General features: G+C 45.2%; 1 protein-coding gene across 2 annotated transcripts in view; it reads left to right on the top strand.

Moving 5' to 3' along the window:
* The first annotated feature begins 911 nt into the window (after positions 1-911).
* Positions 912-12,898, top strand: part of NAMPT (nicotinamide phosphoribosyltransferase) — a 28,860-nt gene continuing 16,873 nt past the window's right edge. For both annotated transcript variants that reach the window (XM_035332709.1, XM_035332701.1), the window contains exons 1-3: positions 912-1,049; positions 10,977-11,133; positions 12,337-12,440. In XM_035332709.1, the coding sequence (XP_035188600.1) occupies positions 990-1,049; positions 10,977-11,133; positions 12,337-12,440 (321 nt within the window). In that variant the 5' untranslated portion in view covers positions 912-989. The remainder of the gene's footprint in view (positions 1,050-10,976; positions 11,134-12,336; positions 12,441-12,898) is intronic.

Raw genomic sequence — 12,898 nt, 5'->3', positions numbered from 1 at the left:
CCCCATTTAACTATACCCCCGCTGCCGCAGGAGCATTTCATTTTTTCCCAGATGTAAAATATGTTCCCTTAACCAGCAACGCGTGATTTAATGCGGCTCCGTTCAGCATAATACCGTTCCCTATTAGTACCCCGACACCCTGACTCCACAATATTTCAGTGCAGATACGGCTTCAGATACGCTCACGAGAGCTAAATTAAACCATTCTTCAGGGTCTGGCTCGACCAGGAGGGAGCCAGCAGGAGGAGTGGGGAGATGCTGACAATTAAAAATTCCGCCTGAGCACATCATCGTTAATTGTGGTACTGGAGGCTCGGCGACCCAGCGGCAGCGCTCTGCAGCCAGGAAGTGTCTGCTGTTAAAAAGGGAGCCCTGTAGCATGGGCCCGACTTTTTGCAATTTAAAGGACTGATCTAATTAATTCATTCTTAATCAGCATGCCGTACTATTTCCCGAACATAAACGAGGATTTCCCCTTCGCTGCCGGGAAATTTCGCCGCGCAGGAGCCCAGGGGGCAGGGAGAGGAGGGAAGCTGGCCCTTCACTTCCAGCCACCCCCCTGCCGGGAAAGCCCCGCAGGAATTGGGGCAGGAGGAAAGCGGAGCCCCCCCGTCCCCCAGCGCGCCCCCGCGGCGCGCGCCCCCGCGGCCAATCCGGGGAGCGCGCGCACGGGCCGCGCGCTGACGTCACCAGCCCCTCCCAAGCGATCGCGCGGCGCCCCCGCGTCACACCGCCCGCTCCCACCCCCCCTCCCCTCGCCCAATAGCGAGCCGCCCGCCCCCTGCCCCCCGCGCCCTCACCTCGGGGCCCCGCCCCCGGCGGCCCCGCGGCGGGGCCAATCAGCGCGCGGGGAGCACCGCGCCGAGGCCCCGCCCACAGCGCCCCGGTGCCCGCCCCTCCCCTGGAGGAGCGGCGGCGCAGCCCAGTCCGCGCCGTGCCCGCGCCTCGCCCCGCCGTGCCGTGCCCGCGCTCTGCCGGGGCCCGGCGCCATGGAGTGCGCGGCGGCGGGGGCCGAGTTCAACATCCTGCTCGCCACCGACTCCTACAAGGTGCGTGGGGGGGACCGGGGGGGCACCTCCGGCACCGGGCGGGGCACTGAGCCGGGCAGAGCCGAGCGGGGCCCTTCCCCCGGGGGGGAACCGTTGCCCCCCCCCCCCCCCCCCCCCCCCCCGCCCCGGTAGGGGGGCCGGGGGGCCCCGGGGGCCCCGCGGGGGGGGTCCGTCCCGGGGCCGGTGCCCCGAGCACGTGTGGGCCGCGGCGGGCGCTGGGCTCGGAGAAACGAAAGCGCGGCGGGTGCGGGCAGTTTCGTATCCGGCGGGGAGCCGGGCGTGCCCTGCGGCACCGGCACCCGGCCCCGTAGGTGAGGGGTCGCTGGGGCAGCGGGGTGTCCTCCCAGCCCGCCCGCCCTCGTTGGAGCCGCTCCCGGCTCCCCCAGTTCCATCGTTATTGACCCCAAAGCGCCGTTAGCGCGTGAGGAGGTGAGTGCGGGCAGGCCCCAGCCCTGCTCTGCTCGGGGCTGCCCGAGCCTGACCCTGCAGCCCCTAAACGCTGGGCCCGTGAGACCCCGCGCCCGGTGCTACACATGCCCCCTGTAGCACCTAGGCTAAAAAACAACTAACTTTTTTCCCTTCAGGAGCTGAATTGCAATTCAAAGAGGTTGTTGGGGCACTAAGCACTGCTACAGTACCGCTACTTACTTTGTTACAGTGCCTTAAAGGTTTATCTGCTCATGGGGGGCACGCTTCCAGTTGGTGCCCCCTGTTCGCAGGCAGGTGAGCTGGAAGCCTGCAGGATGCTGATGCAGTCTCAGAGCATCTCGTTGAGGGCTTGTGGAACTGCTTTCATTCAGGGCTTCATCTGGCACCAGTGCTTCTTAAGAACCATGCTCAGTGTGCATTGTTAACCTTGGCTCAAATGTGGAAGAGCCGCTTCTCGTCCATGTTTGAGACGAATCACACCAAATACTGTAGGCATGGGTTTAAACAGCGTCTGTTTTAATTATAATGTGCCGATACTTCTCTTAAATTCACTGCATCTGGTCAAGGATTAGTGTTAGTGAGGAGAGCTGGGGTGACAGACGACATTCACTTCTGTCCTGTTTGCTGTCCTGTAGGCAGGCTGATGTGGTAACAGCCCCCAAGTTGTAGAAATCCTAAAGGAGTCAAGTAAAGGCCTGAGTTTTTTCTAGTCCAAATTTAATTTGGATGAAGTTGTCTGGGGCGATTAGGAGCATTTTGTATTGTATCAAAAGCAGTTGGAGTTGCCTGCTTCGCTTTATTAGGGCCATTCAAATTGTTTATCTTCCCATATACTTTGTTCCAAGTCTTAAAAGCTCCAATATCGTTAAACAGTACTTTTACAAGTAGCTTCTTTTATCTTGTTAGGTAACGGAGCAAGCATCACTTGCCTTCTCCCTGGATGATACTGTCATTTCCTAATCAATGAAGCACACTTAGTGGAAGCACTTTCAGGAACAATCGCGCTAAAATAGCTGGTAGTCTACAACACCAGACTTCTTGCAGGAGCTACCAAGTGCTCTGATTAGTAATTAGAACAAAATTGAGAGTTGACATTGTGGTTTTCTTTTTTATTTTCAATATTTCGGCTCTATCCACAATCTCAGCATCTGTTTACGTGCAACACAACAATCAAACACGTAGCTGTGCTGGGAAGTTTGCTCGGTGATCCCAATGCAGATCCATGCAAACTAATGGTGGTGGCGAAAGCCACGTGAAAATAAACAGCTCGGGGACAAAATGTGCAGTGTCCCAACCAGTACAGCCCTAGCTCAGGCAGCTGTCCATGAGTAACAAGTTGTGGTGTCCCCGGCTCGTATCTGTCACAACTCATTAGTTTGAGGCAGGACAGCGCTGGCTCCATTGTCCCACTTCTGTGTTGCTACAATGGAAAATTTGGGATGGCGAGAAAATCGGTGACTGGTTTAAGTGCCTATCAAAACCCAGAAACAAGTAGCATAAAACAAAGTAATTTGGTAGGCAAAGATTTTTCCAGTGACAGCTGACCTAACCTCCTCCCTCCCAAATCACTTTCCTGTCTGGGTGTGTGCCACAGGACATTTCATCTCAAGTCACAGCAGATTATCAAGCACCCAGTTTCAGTATTGTGCTTGTTTCTTGTATGCTCTGTTTTCCTAGATAGGACTTCATTCCCAGCTGGTGAATTTCAGCACGTGAAGTCAAGATCCTCATTGCTAGTTTGAGAGCTCTAAGTGGGGCCGTCAGCAGCCTCCTTGAAGTTCACAGTTCCTCATGCAAGCATACTGCATGCTGTCTTGTTCTGTCTATACCAGGAAGTTCCTCAGTCTGGTTTTTCTTCTTTTTTTTTTTTTTTTCTTTCCTTTTTATCAGGGGTTAATGTGCCTTAACATCGCACTTCCTCCCAGCAGGGCTGTACTGTTCCTCCCTGTGGTGCCTTTCTCATGCCCCTCTCCGACAGGTTTGCTCCCTCATGGTGCTTTCAAGCGAAAGGTCCCACGTCCCTCAGCTCCTCGTGCATTCGGTGCTGCAGACACGCTGCCCCTCTTTCATTTCTCTTTGTTTCCCAGTGCCCTGTTCATCCTACATTTGTTTGTTTGTGCACAGGCAACAAATCTTCCAGGGAATCCGTATCAGAGACTGTCCTGGGGGCAGCTGGGCAGAGCTGTGAGCCTGGTCTGGAGAGCATGAGGAGCGAGGGGAAGGGCTGTCAGGGAGGCACTAGCCGCGTTTGCTAAAGCAGTGATAGCTTCTGTTGTTCTTACCGGTGGGCTGCCTGACTGCTGCTTGGGATGGTTTGTAATTAAGCTGATAGCTCTAACAAGCTGCGATGCAATTACTCCATAGGAGGAGCCGACTTGCCATCGGGACTGTAAATGAGATCTGTTTCTCTTTCGGGATGCTTCGAGGCAGCTTAAAGATTTTTGCTTAACTCCGTCCATCTTCCATGCTGAATCTTAATTATTTGTCATTGCGAGTGACTTCTTACGCTCTGCGTGGATGCAGGGGAGCACTTGTGAAGCCTTTCACACCAGTGTGTGTTTCTTCTCAGGCTCTGGCAGGCTGCGTGTGCTTTATTTAGAAGGCTGTAGGTATGCGAGGAAGAGTCATGAGTATCCTTCAGCTCATTGGGTTTGATTGGTACTCAATGACGGCAAATTATTCTGCTCTGTGGCACATATATATATTTATTGAATTAAAATCTTTTGGTAGGGGTGCAAATGTGTTTTGTTACCTCCTGTAATTTTGGCAGCGGAAGGCATCAGAAACTTCTGGGCTGGCATTCCTTGTAGGAAGCAGCCTTTGCTCTGTCAGGGGCTGTTATCTTCCAAGTTTTGATTCACAGCCACGTGGTGGTGTCCCAGCCCCCAAGTCGTCATTGCTCCAAGGGAACACTGCAACGGGACAGGATTCGGACAGTTTTTAAATGAATGGGTAGTACACCTTCACTGAGTCATTGCAGCTTTCATTCTCAAAAAGTTAAATGCGTTGTCTTTATGTTTAAGGATCAGGAAACTTGTAGCAGTATGTGAAATATTACAGAGGACTACTCAAAAACGTGTAAACAGCAAACATAAGGTGTTTTGTCATCTTTGTTATGGTAATCTTGGATGCGAAACACCGGAATTTTGGGATGTAAATAAATCTGTAAAGTGTTACTTTTAAAACATTTTTTGAGCATTTTAGAATACATTTAGTTGTAATGCTTACACTTGACCTTGTTTTCTAGATGAACGTGAACATGGTCACTTAGAGCATCTCTTGCTGTTATGAGCAGCTTCCATAGAAGTTGGTTGCGTGCATGTGCCCTCCTTATTTTTCAGAGTACTCTCTGATCTGTTACCTATTTCTTGCTCACCTCTCATCCTCTTAGTTTTCAACCTGTAAGTAAGAGATGATGGATGAACCAGAATAGAGACATTCAGAGTGGTACAAAATCAGCTTTCAGTCTTGGTCATAACGTGAATTAGTTTCTCCTTCTCATCTGAGAGCAGATACCCCAATATTCTCACTTAAATACTGCCTTAATCCGTGTTTGCTACACTTGTGCCACTTAAGTCATCTGGGGTCTCTGTAAAGCTATTTTCTTAGGATAATTTGAAGCTCATATGATGAAAATAAGATTGTACTTGGCTATTAGTTGTTTTCTTTTTTTTTTTTTTACCCTTGCTTACAAGCATCTTACATTTAACCTACTACTGTTGAATGCCCTTTTAGTTAACTCCTTAAAGGTTGATTCTGCTGTGGTTGCCTTTTGTGTTCACATAAGTTTGTTGTTTAACCGCGCCAACTTTGGATTTGGTTTTCATTTCTGTTTGTGGTACGTGTTCCTTTTGTGACTGCTTTGGAAGCTGCAACAGCATCCTTGTTGAATCTAATTGCTACTCACAGGTTTTTTTCTTCCTGAAGAGGGTCAGCAGTACCTCACAACTGCTATTAGTTATGTCTCATCCCATTTGATAAAGTATTTCCTTTGTATTTCCTTTGTTCCCAAGTACTGGTTCATTTCCTCTGTTGTTAACCATGTTTTCCACAAAGGTTATTGGCAAGCTTTGCTTTGAACCTCTCCATGGGTTGAACCCAATAAAGGGTTAGGTGAAGTGGTCTTTCAAATCATGACCTCCCCCTCCCTACACGAGGTAAGTAATACCAGCACTAGTGGGGGTCTTACAGGTGTTATCTGGAAGTCTCCAGCAGAAATGCCTGAAGCCCCACTGCAGTAAAGTCATCTCACTCAGCGGTTGTATGTGGGGGCGAGGATCCCCAGACACATCTCTTCCAGCACTAGTTTGTTCAACAAGCTGTTCTGACACTGCATCCTGCGACTTTGGCTCTCCTTTTTATCACTTACAACAATTTTCACCTATTCTGACATGGATATAGCCCATTCTGGCATATGAACAAGGCTTGCGGTACAGTGAGCAAGCCCTGATCTGTGCCCTAATAACCTTCTGCAGATCCTGAAGTGACCCAGTTGCATAGCCCATCTACTAGCTTCCAGGACCAAGTTCCTTCAGGTTTATTTTCAGGTTTCTGCCTTGGTTTCAGTAGCTGGGCTGTTCTGTACCTATTTTGCAGTATTTTTCAACTAACGCTGGAATGTTCAAGTACCTTCGTAGTTGAGCTGGAGTTATCTTATCACTCGTGGAGTTACAGTACAGGCCAGACCCTGCTGGTAGATATTCTGGGTTTTGTTTTCTTCGCTCTAGACAGGGCTCAGAGGCATCTTTCTGATGATTTGTGGTAACAACTTGCTGAACACCAGGAATAAACCACCGCTGGAGAATTTGGCCGCACCTGACTCCTGTACTTACGTCAGACCTGGTTTCCCTCATGTTCTCAAATGGTTGATGCGTAGAGGCTTAAACAACCTTTTTAAAATAGTTTCACTGCAAACTCTTGTACATCAAAGCTTATAAACACAGGCTGTTACTCCAAAGGGTTTATCATCTAGCCTACAAAAAAATTTAATACAGCCTTTGTCTCAGTTCTTCCTGTTTTGTTATGATACCTGTTAATTCCTTTCTTTTAAAATGCACCTTTTAATATTGGGTGTTTCCTTGGATGCCTGACCTAAATCAGATTTGTGTTTTATGTTCTTCTCAAATGGCTGACTAGGTTTAGCTACACAGATGAAGACCTTACAGAGGTATTCTTTGTCCAGCATTCACCTTTTCTTGGATTAAATTTGATAAGGAGCTGTCACAACTGGATGATAGGTGCGGTCTTAGTACATAACCTTGTTGTAGATGGCTGGTTGTCAGACTTGGAGTAGACAAAACCTGAACCACAGTCTTGATCTAAGGCCATAGAAGAGATTTTGGAGTTCTGTGGTTTTTTCTTTTGTTGTTGTTGTTTTGTTTTTTTGTAAGGGGTGTCTTAATCCCCTACTGGGGCTTTGGTTTGGTTTTTTGTTCATTTCTGTAGAAAAGGGGGTTTCCTATTGAGTTCCTTGTGAGTTTCTAGTCACTTCTGCTTATTGAGAGCCTGTCTGTACAGGTCCAGCTTCTGTCATCCCCTGCCTGAAAGCATGGGTTTATCAGTGCTGTCTCAATCTGTAAGTCACGTAAAACATATTTCAAATGCCATCTATTGTCACTGATTGTTTTTGTACTCTTATGTAGAATACAGAGAGAAGCAAAACATCATCTGACAACAAGGCCTGTTCTGGCGTTTTTCAAAGTGTACTTTTCCTTGTGCAAGCGCCTTGTAGTCGTCTTGTTTGTTTTTGTGTGGTTGGTGGTGGAGTTTGTTTTGAATTGTTTTCCAGTGGCAGCGAGCGTTCCTGCTCCCTAAGGCTTGATCCTTCCTCATATTTCATTTATTTTTTACCACCAGACATTTGACTACGTACCCAACTGGCTGCCCATCACTCTGGTGGATGCGTATTATTTTCCTACCTCCCAGACATCCGGAAATCCCTGCTAATGGTCAGAGCTGCAGTGATGCTTTGTAAGCAGATGTGCCTCCTAGGCACCTTTTGTGCCCTGCCTAGCAGCTTGCAGGCACAGCCAGTGGCCAGATGAGTGCCCTTTGGCTGATGGATGCGTGCTGGAGGTGCAGTGACACCGTGACCTAGCATAGCAGGGACCTGGAAGCTTGGGAGTGGATCCAGAGATCTGCAGCTCCAGCTGAACCCATCAAGAACAGGGAAATGGCTCTTGTGGTTGACTTCTCGCACACCTGGAGTAAGCAGTGGTTGGAAGATCTGGTCCTTTCATGCTGTGCTTGTGCCTTTTAATACCGAGAAGTCTGTGAGATCCTTGCAGACACCCAGTGGGTGTTTTGATTCTTGTAGCTAAAACCAATAGCTTTGTAGAGCATCAAAGAAAAGCACCAGTTACTTAAGATTACAAAGGTAAAGATTGCTTAGATGTGAAATATCTGAATTGCCAAGGATGTGTGTTTTTCACTGTCCAAATAGATGCTAGTATGTGAATAATAGAATTAAATCTTACACACATAACCATTGGAAAATAAATTATTTCAAGTACTTGATGAAATTTAATTGATAAACTGACATTTCTTTCATAAGCAATTTTTATCTAGGTTTTCATCCTCAGAGGTAACTTTTCTGGATGCTAGTGGGTATATATTTTCAGGTTAAGATCTAATCCAAAGTCAGAAAAATTCTCTAAACCTGTGATTTACCGTTTGAGGAACTAGAGTATATATATATCTTTTTAGGTTGAAACTGCCAGCAAGGTAGTCTGAAGGAGCTGTTTGCCCAGGCGTGCCCATATAGGATAAATCAGACTGCTGGCTTTTCAGCCAGGTCTCAGCCTTCAAGTTCCAGTCTACAGCCAGAGCATCATGTTTTGGGATCATGCTTGGGAGTACAGCTACAATGGGAAGTCCATGAGGAAAACTGTGTTGAAATGCACAGGGAAAGGTGGCACTGACTCAGTGTGTGCACTGCACACCTTAAGTGAATCTGGGGCCTGTAACCCATTGATGGAGAGAAATGTTTAGCTGGAGGAGATGCTTTGGAACAGCAAAAGCCAGAGTTTTGTGTTTTTTGTTTGTTTGTTTTAAGCTGGTAGCTGAGAGTCATGCTAATTTTCATGATAATGTAGGTGTTAACTTCAGCAACCTGCCTTTGTAACTTGGAAAATTAAACTTTGTTAAAGAGACTTGATTAGGCAGTCTCATGTGGATGTAGGTTTGTTTTGTTTTTCTTTACCTTGCTTAACCATTGTGGATAAAAACCAACATTGCATCGTTTTGTTCCAGAGCATGTTCCAGGAATTAAGGTCTTGGTTTGGGGAATTGTTCCTGGGACGCTGGCTATGTGCATTTCAAGCTGGTGGGCTCTGTTGAGTGCTTCTGAAATCGTGAAGCTGTAGCATGCAAATAGGATGAAGAATGAAAATGAAGTTAACCAGAATTCCCAAGTGATACGATCAAATGAAAAGCCCCAGTTTAAAGTCCAAAAAAGAACAAAATTTTTCGTGTAAGGGGATTGTGTGGGTGCCCATACTCCGGTTAGTTAGAAAGACGTGTCAAACAGCGCATTGCGTTGGACTGCTCCGTAGTCGGTGTTTTACATGGCTGTGGTTGCAGTTTTGTGTGCGTGGTAATGGGGTGAGCAGAACCGCCTGGGCTGGCACTTCGTGGGGAGTTCTGCCTAGAACTGGGAATGGGCATGTATATATGTTATATAACGAGACTTTTCCTAATAAAAACTAAATCTATGGGGCAGTTTTTGACTTGGTTTGCCATGATGAGCCGTGCACATGCTCCCTTTGGATTGGCAGTGGAATCGGAACAGAGCAGGTTGTGCTCCGTTCAGTGTCTCCGCTCTGCGGTGCCTTGCTTCAAGTGAAGGCAGCTAGCTTGCAGAGCCAAGCTTGGATTTTATTTGATTGGCCTTGAAAATTTCATACCAGTAAAGATAATGGGAAGATCAGAAAATCGACCTTCTGGTTATTTGACTGTTTCCTCGCAGCATTGGAAGCCCAAACAGAACTGCTGCTGTAGGAGAACCAGAAAGTGCAACTGAGCAGTCATTATCCAAACTGAGTGAAATACTGAATAGAAATGACAGTTAAGAGGGAAAAAATGATTTTAAATTCTTTAACAGACAGTTTTAGCAATACGGGTAAGGGAAACTTTCAAATGTTTTATTTTGGAAGTGTCAGAGATACATTTTAAGAAGACAGGACAATGTTAAACTAACCTTTTTCCAATTCAGTGTGGTATTGGAAAGGACACTTGTTAGGATGGAGTAAGGAGTAGCAGCAAGTCTAACTCATAGTTGAGCCTATACATCTGGACGTTTCAGAAAAATCCAGACATGCATTTCATGCCTTTTTCAAGTTCAGTTCTGATGTGTGATGGTGCTTTACCCGGCTGTAGGAACAGTTTTCTCTGTAAGTTTTCTCTTATGGAATGTATAAACTTGTTCACAGATGTTTTTTAATAATTTTAGAAAAATGTTGATGCTACACCTCTGGGTATGCTTTAAGCTGATTTATGTATCCTGTAATTTCAACATTGCTAGTATCAAATTTATGTCACTTTTTTTTGGCTTAATATGGAATTAGAGATTTTGCGTGGGGTTTGCTTTTTACATATTAGTAGATAAACATTATCAACTTAAATCTGCAAAATTGTTAAAGTGCAGTTGTTGCAAACAACACATTACCCTAAGTAAATTTCTGGGTAAGTTTATTAATTACCAGTAGCTAATAAAAGCTGGTGTGGCTGAATCCAGTTTACCTGGATATGTTCATGAGACCAATTTCCATGTGATAAACGCTTTGAGACTGCAACTTTTCCTGCTTCCTCTATGCCAAATGTGAACTTTTTCAGAAATTGGAAAAAGGTACAGAAGGGGAGGTACAAACCTCAAGCAGATCTCGTAAGAGCATTACCAGCAGTAACAGGTTTGTAAGCTGGCTTTAACATAATCTGAGCTTGAGAAATGCACTCTGCTCGTGGGTAATGGGACGCTTGGGTAGGTGCCATTGTCAATGCCTTCTTGAGCCTCGATGGCTTTCACTTATAGCCTTCGGTGCTTCAACTACAAGCAGAGACCTCCGCGTTGGTAGTGGCAGACAACTCTGTGCTTCCTGCAGCTATTGGGTCTGGCCAAAGCGTGGTGGGGTGAAAACCGACTGGGTAGGTAGGTCAGTGCCCTGTGCTGCTCCTAAAACCCCAGCCGGTGTCCTTCCCGGTTAGTCAAAGCAGAGCTTTGAGAGCTGGCCATGAAGGTTACTGGGGAAAAAGGCCTGTTACGGACGCAAAGAATGAGATAAAGGAGGCAGACCTCTGAACTGAAAATGGAAGAAGTGGGAAATCCCCCAAAGACTTGCTGACTGTAGAGTGTGAACGGAGAATAGTCCAGAAGAGTTGGAGTTACTGTAAGCTTTAACATACAGAGAGCTCTGCTGGAAACCCTAATATTGCCCAATGACTTTTGATTTCTCCTTTTTGTAGTGTTGTTTCAAGTACTTACTGAAGTTTTTCTTAATGTAGGTTACACACTACAAGCAATATCCACCGAACACAAGCAAAGTATATTCCTACTTCGAATGTCGTGAAAAGAAGACGGAAAATTCCAAATTAAGGAAAGTGAAATATGAAGAAACTGTTTTTTATGGCTTGCAATACATTCTGAATAAATACTTAAAAGGTAACTGTCTCAAAAGTAATACTTTACCTGTAAATAAATACCTTAATTTTTCTCAAGTCTTGCTGGAGCTGCAGAATTTTAAACAATTCCAGACTATTTCAGTATAATGCAGGTAGTGGCAGGCATAAGATCTTATTTATGTGATTTTGAAAATGAGATGACCACCCTTGTTAAAAGGTACTGACTTCTAAATTCAGACACCATTCTACTGATTCTTTATGACAATGGGTTACTAAAAATAAAGAGGTGTTCATATCCCTACTTCATGGGGTTAAACTGAAATGAAGTAGAGCAAGATTTCATGGAATCACACGAAGGTACACTTCACATGTTGAACATTAATTTTAGTCTGTATTTGCTGATTTATATAGCTTGTGAAGCAGTAACATTAATTATCCCTTAGATCTCTGTTGCCACTCAGATTGCTGAACAAGGCAGCTACATGTGAATGTGTTTTCAATATTGACAAATTTTAAAGTAACATCTGAAAAATCCATGGTGGCATTTAAGACTTCGCTTGCTTTTTTGCATTATGTGTGAATGTCATCTGTTCTGACCCAAATGCAAATTGCCTTCTGCCAGGCTTTGGAAGGACAACTTTAGCCATATAGCTTACTTGTCTTTTATCTCGAACCAGAATTCGTAAATCTCTCTGCCAGTTCTGCCAGATATTGGAATTAGACTAAAATCAAAGCGCTTGATAATCTTTTCTGTAGCAATCTGAGGATTGTTCTCTAACATTGCAAATAGAAGATTGGTCATAAAGCAGTGGCGATAATTCTAGTAATGGAGTTAGTCTCTCTGTATTGCAGAAGTGTTTAATCTGATTTTTAAGGCCTCTCCATTGGGATTCTTCCTGGAGCAGTGTAGCTTGAGACTTGAGCTAGTCAGGTTGTGTCTTGTGCTGAGCTGTGCTGAGTTGCACAAGCATCACAATCCTCCAGGAAAACCACTGATAAACAAAACTCTTGACAGGTTATTAACCACCGTAAAATAGAAAGCTGAAACTTTTCTTGAGTCACCTGCTGACCACAGCTTCCTTAGCATCCTAACCTATATAATAAGTTAAGTTTGGTTTGAGCATAGCTGATTTACTGCACTTGACGTGTTTTCTGTGTTGGGTTTTTCTTGAGGCAAAGTAACTTTTCCGTGTCTGAACCTATTTGTTATTTCCTAATCTTTCATTTGTTTCTGGAACCACAGGTAAAGTGGTAACCAAAGAGAAAATCAAGGAAGCCAAAGAAGTGTATAGGGAGCACTTTCAAGACGATGTCTTCAATGAAAAGGGATGGAACTATATTCTGGAGGTAAAGATTTATGAAAATAATACAAGGTCATCCTGAAGGATTTATGTATAAACTGATAAATAAATTTCACAGTCTCTTCTTTAAATCAAGATATTTTAACTGTGATACCAAAGTGTGGGTAAATTTAGCTTTTTCATGCAGTGTACCGGGAGTAGAAGCAGTCAGAGAATAATCATATAATTGCAAGTCCATAGAGGAAAAACAATTTTCATCCTTTTGGATGCCAAATACGGCTTTGCAGGTAATAAGGATTTATGGCTGCTGTCAGCCAGTTAGAATAAGTGGGGGCTTGTTGGCAAGTCTCCATTTATAATATAGTGCTTAGTGGTTGGTTGCATCATTTATGTTGCTTTCTGTAACTAATCGTAACTGTTTTTATTCCAATGCAGGAAGCATGACAACTTCTTGTATGTGTAAATAGTTCCAGAAAAGGTGTTTTGTTCAATTGTTTTATAATT

The sequence above is a fragment of the Oxyura jamaicensis genome, chromosome 1, assembly GCF_011077185.1.
Source record: "Oxyura jamaicensis isolate SHBP4307 breed ruddy duck chromosome 1, BPBGC_Ojam_1.0, whole genome shotgun sequence".
Taxonomy (NCBI): Eukaryota; Metazoa; Chordata; class Aves; order Anseriformes; family Anatidae; genus Oxyura; species Oxyura jamaicensis.
This window is presented reverse-complemented; position numbering and strand designations above follow the sequence as displayed.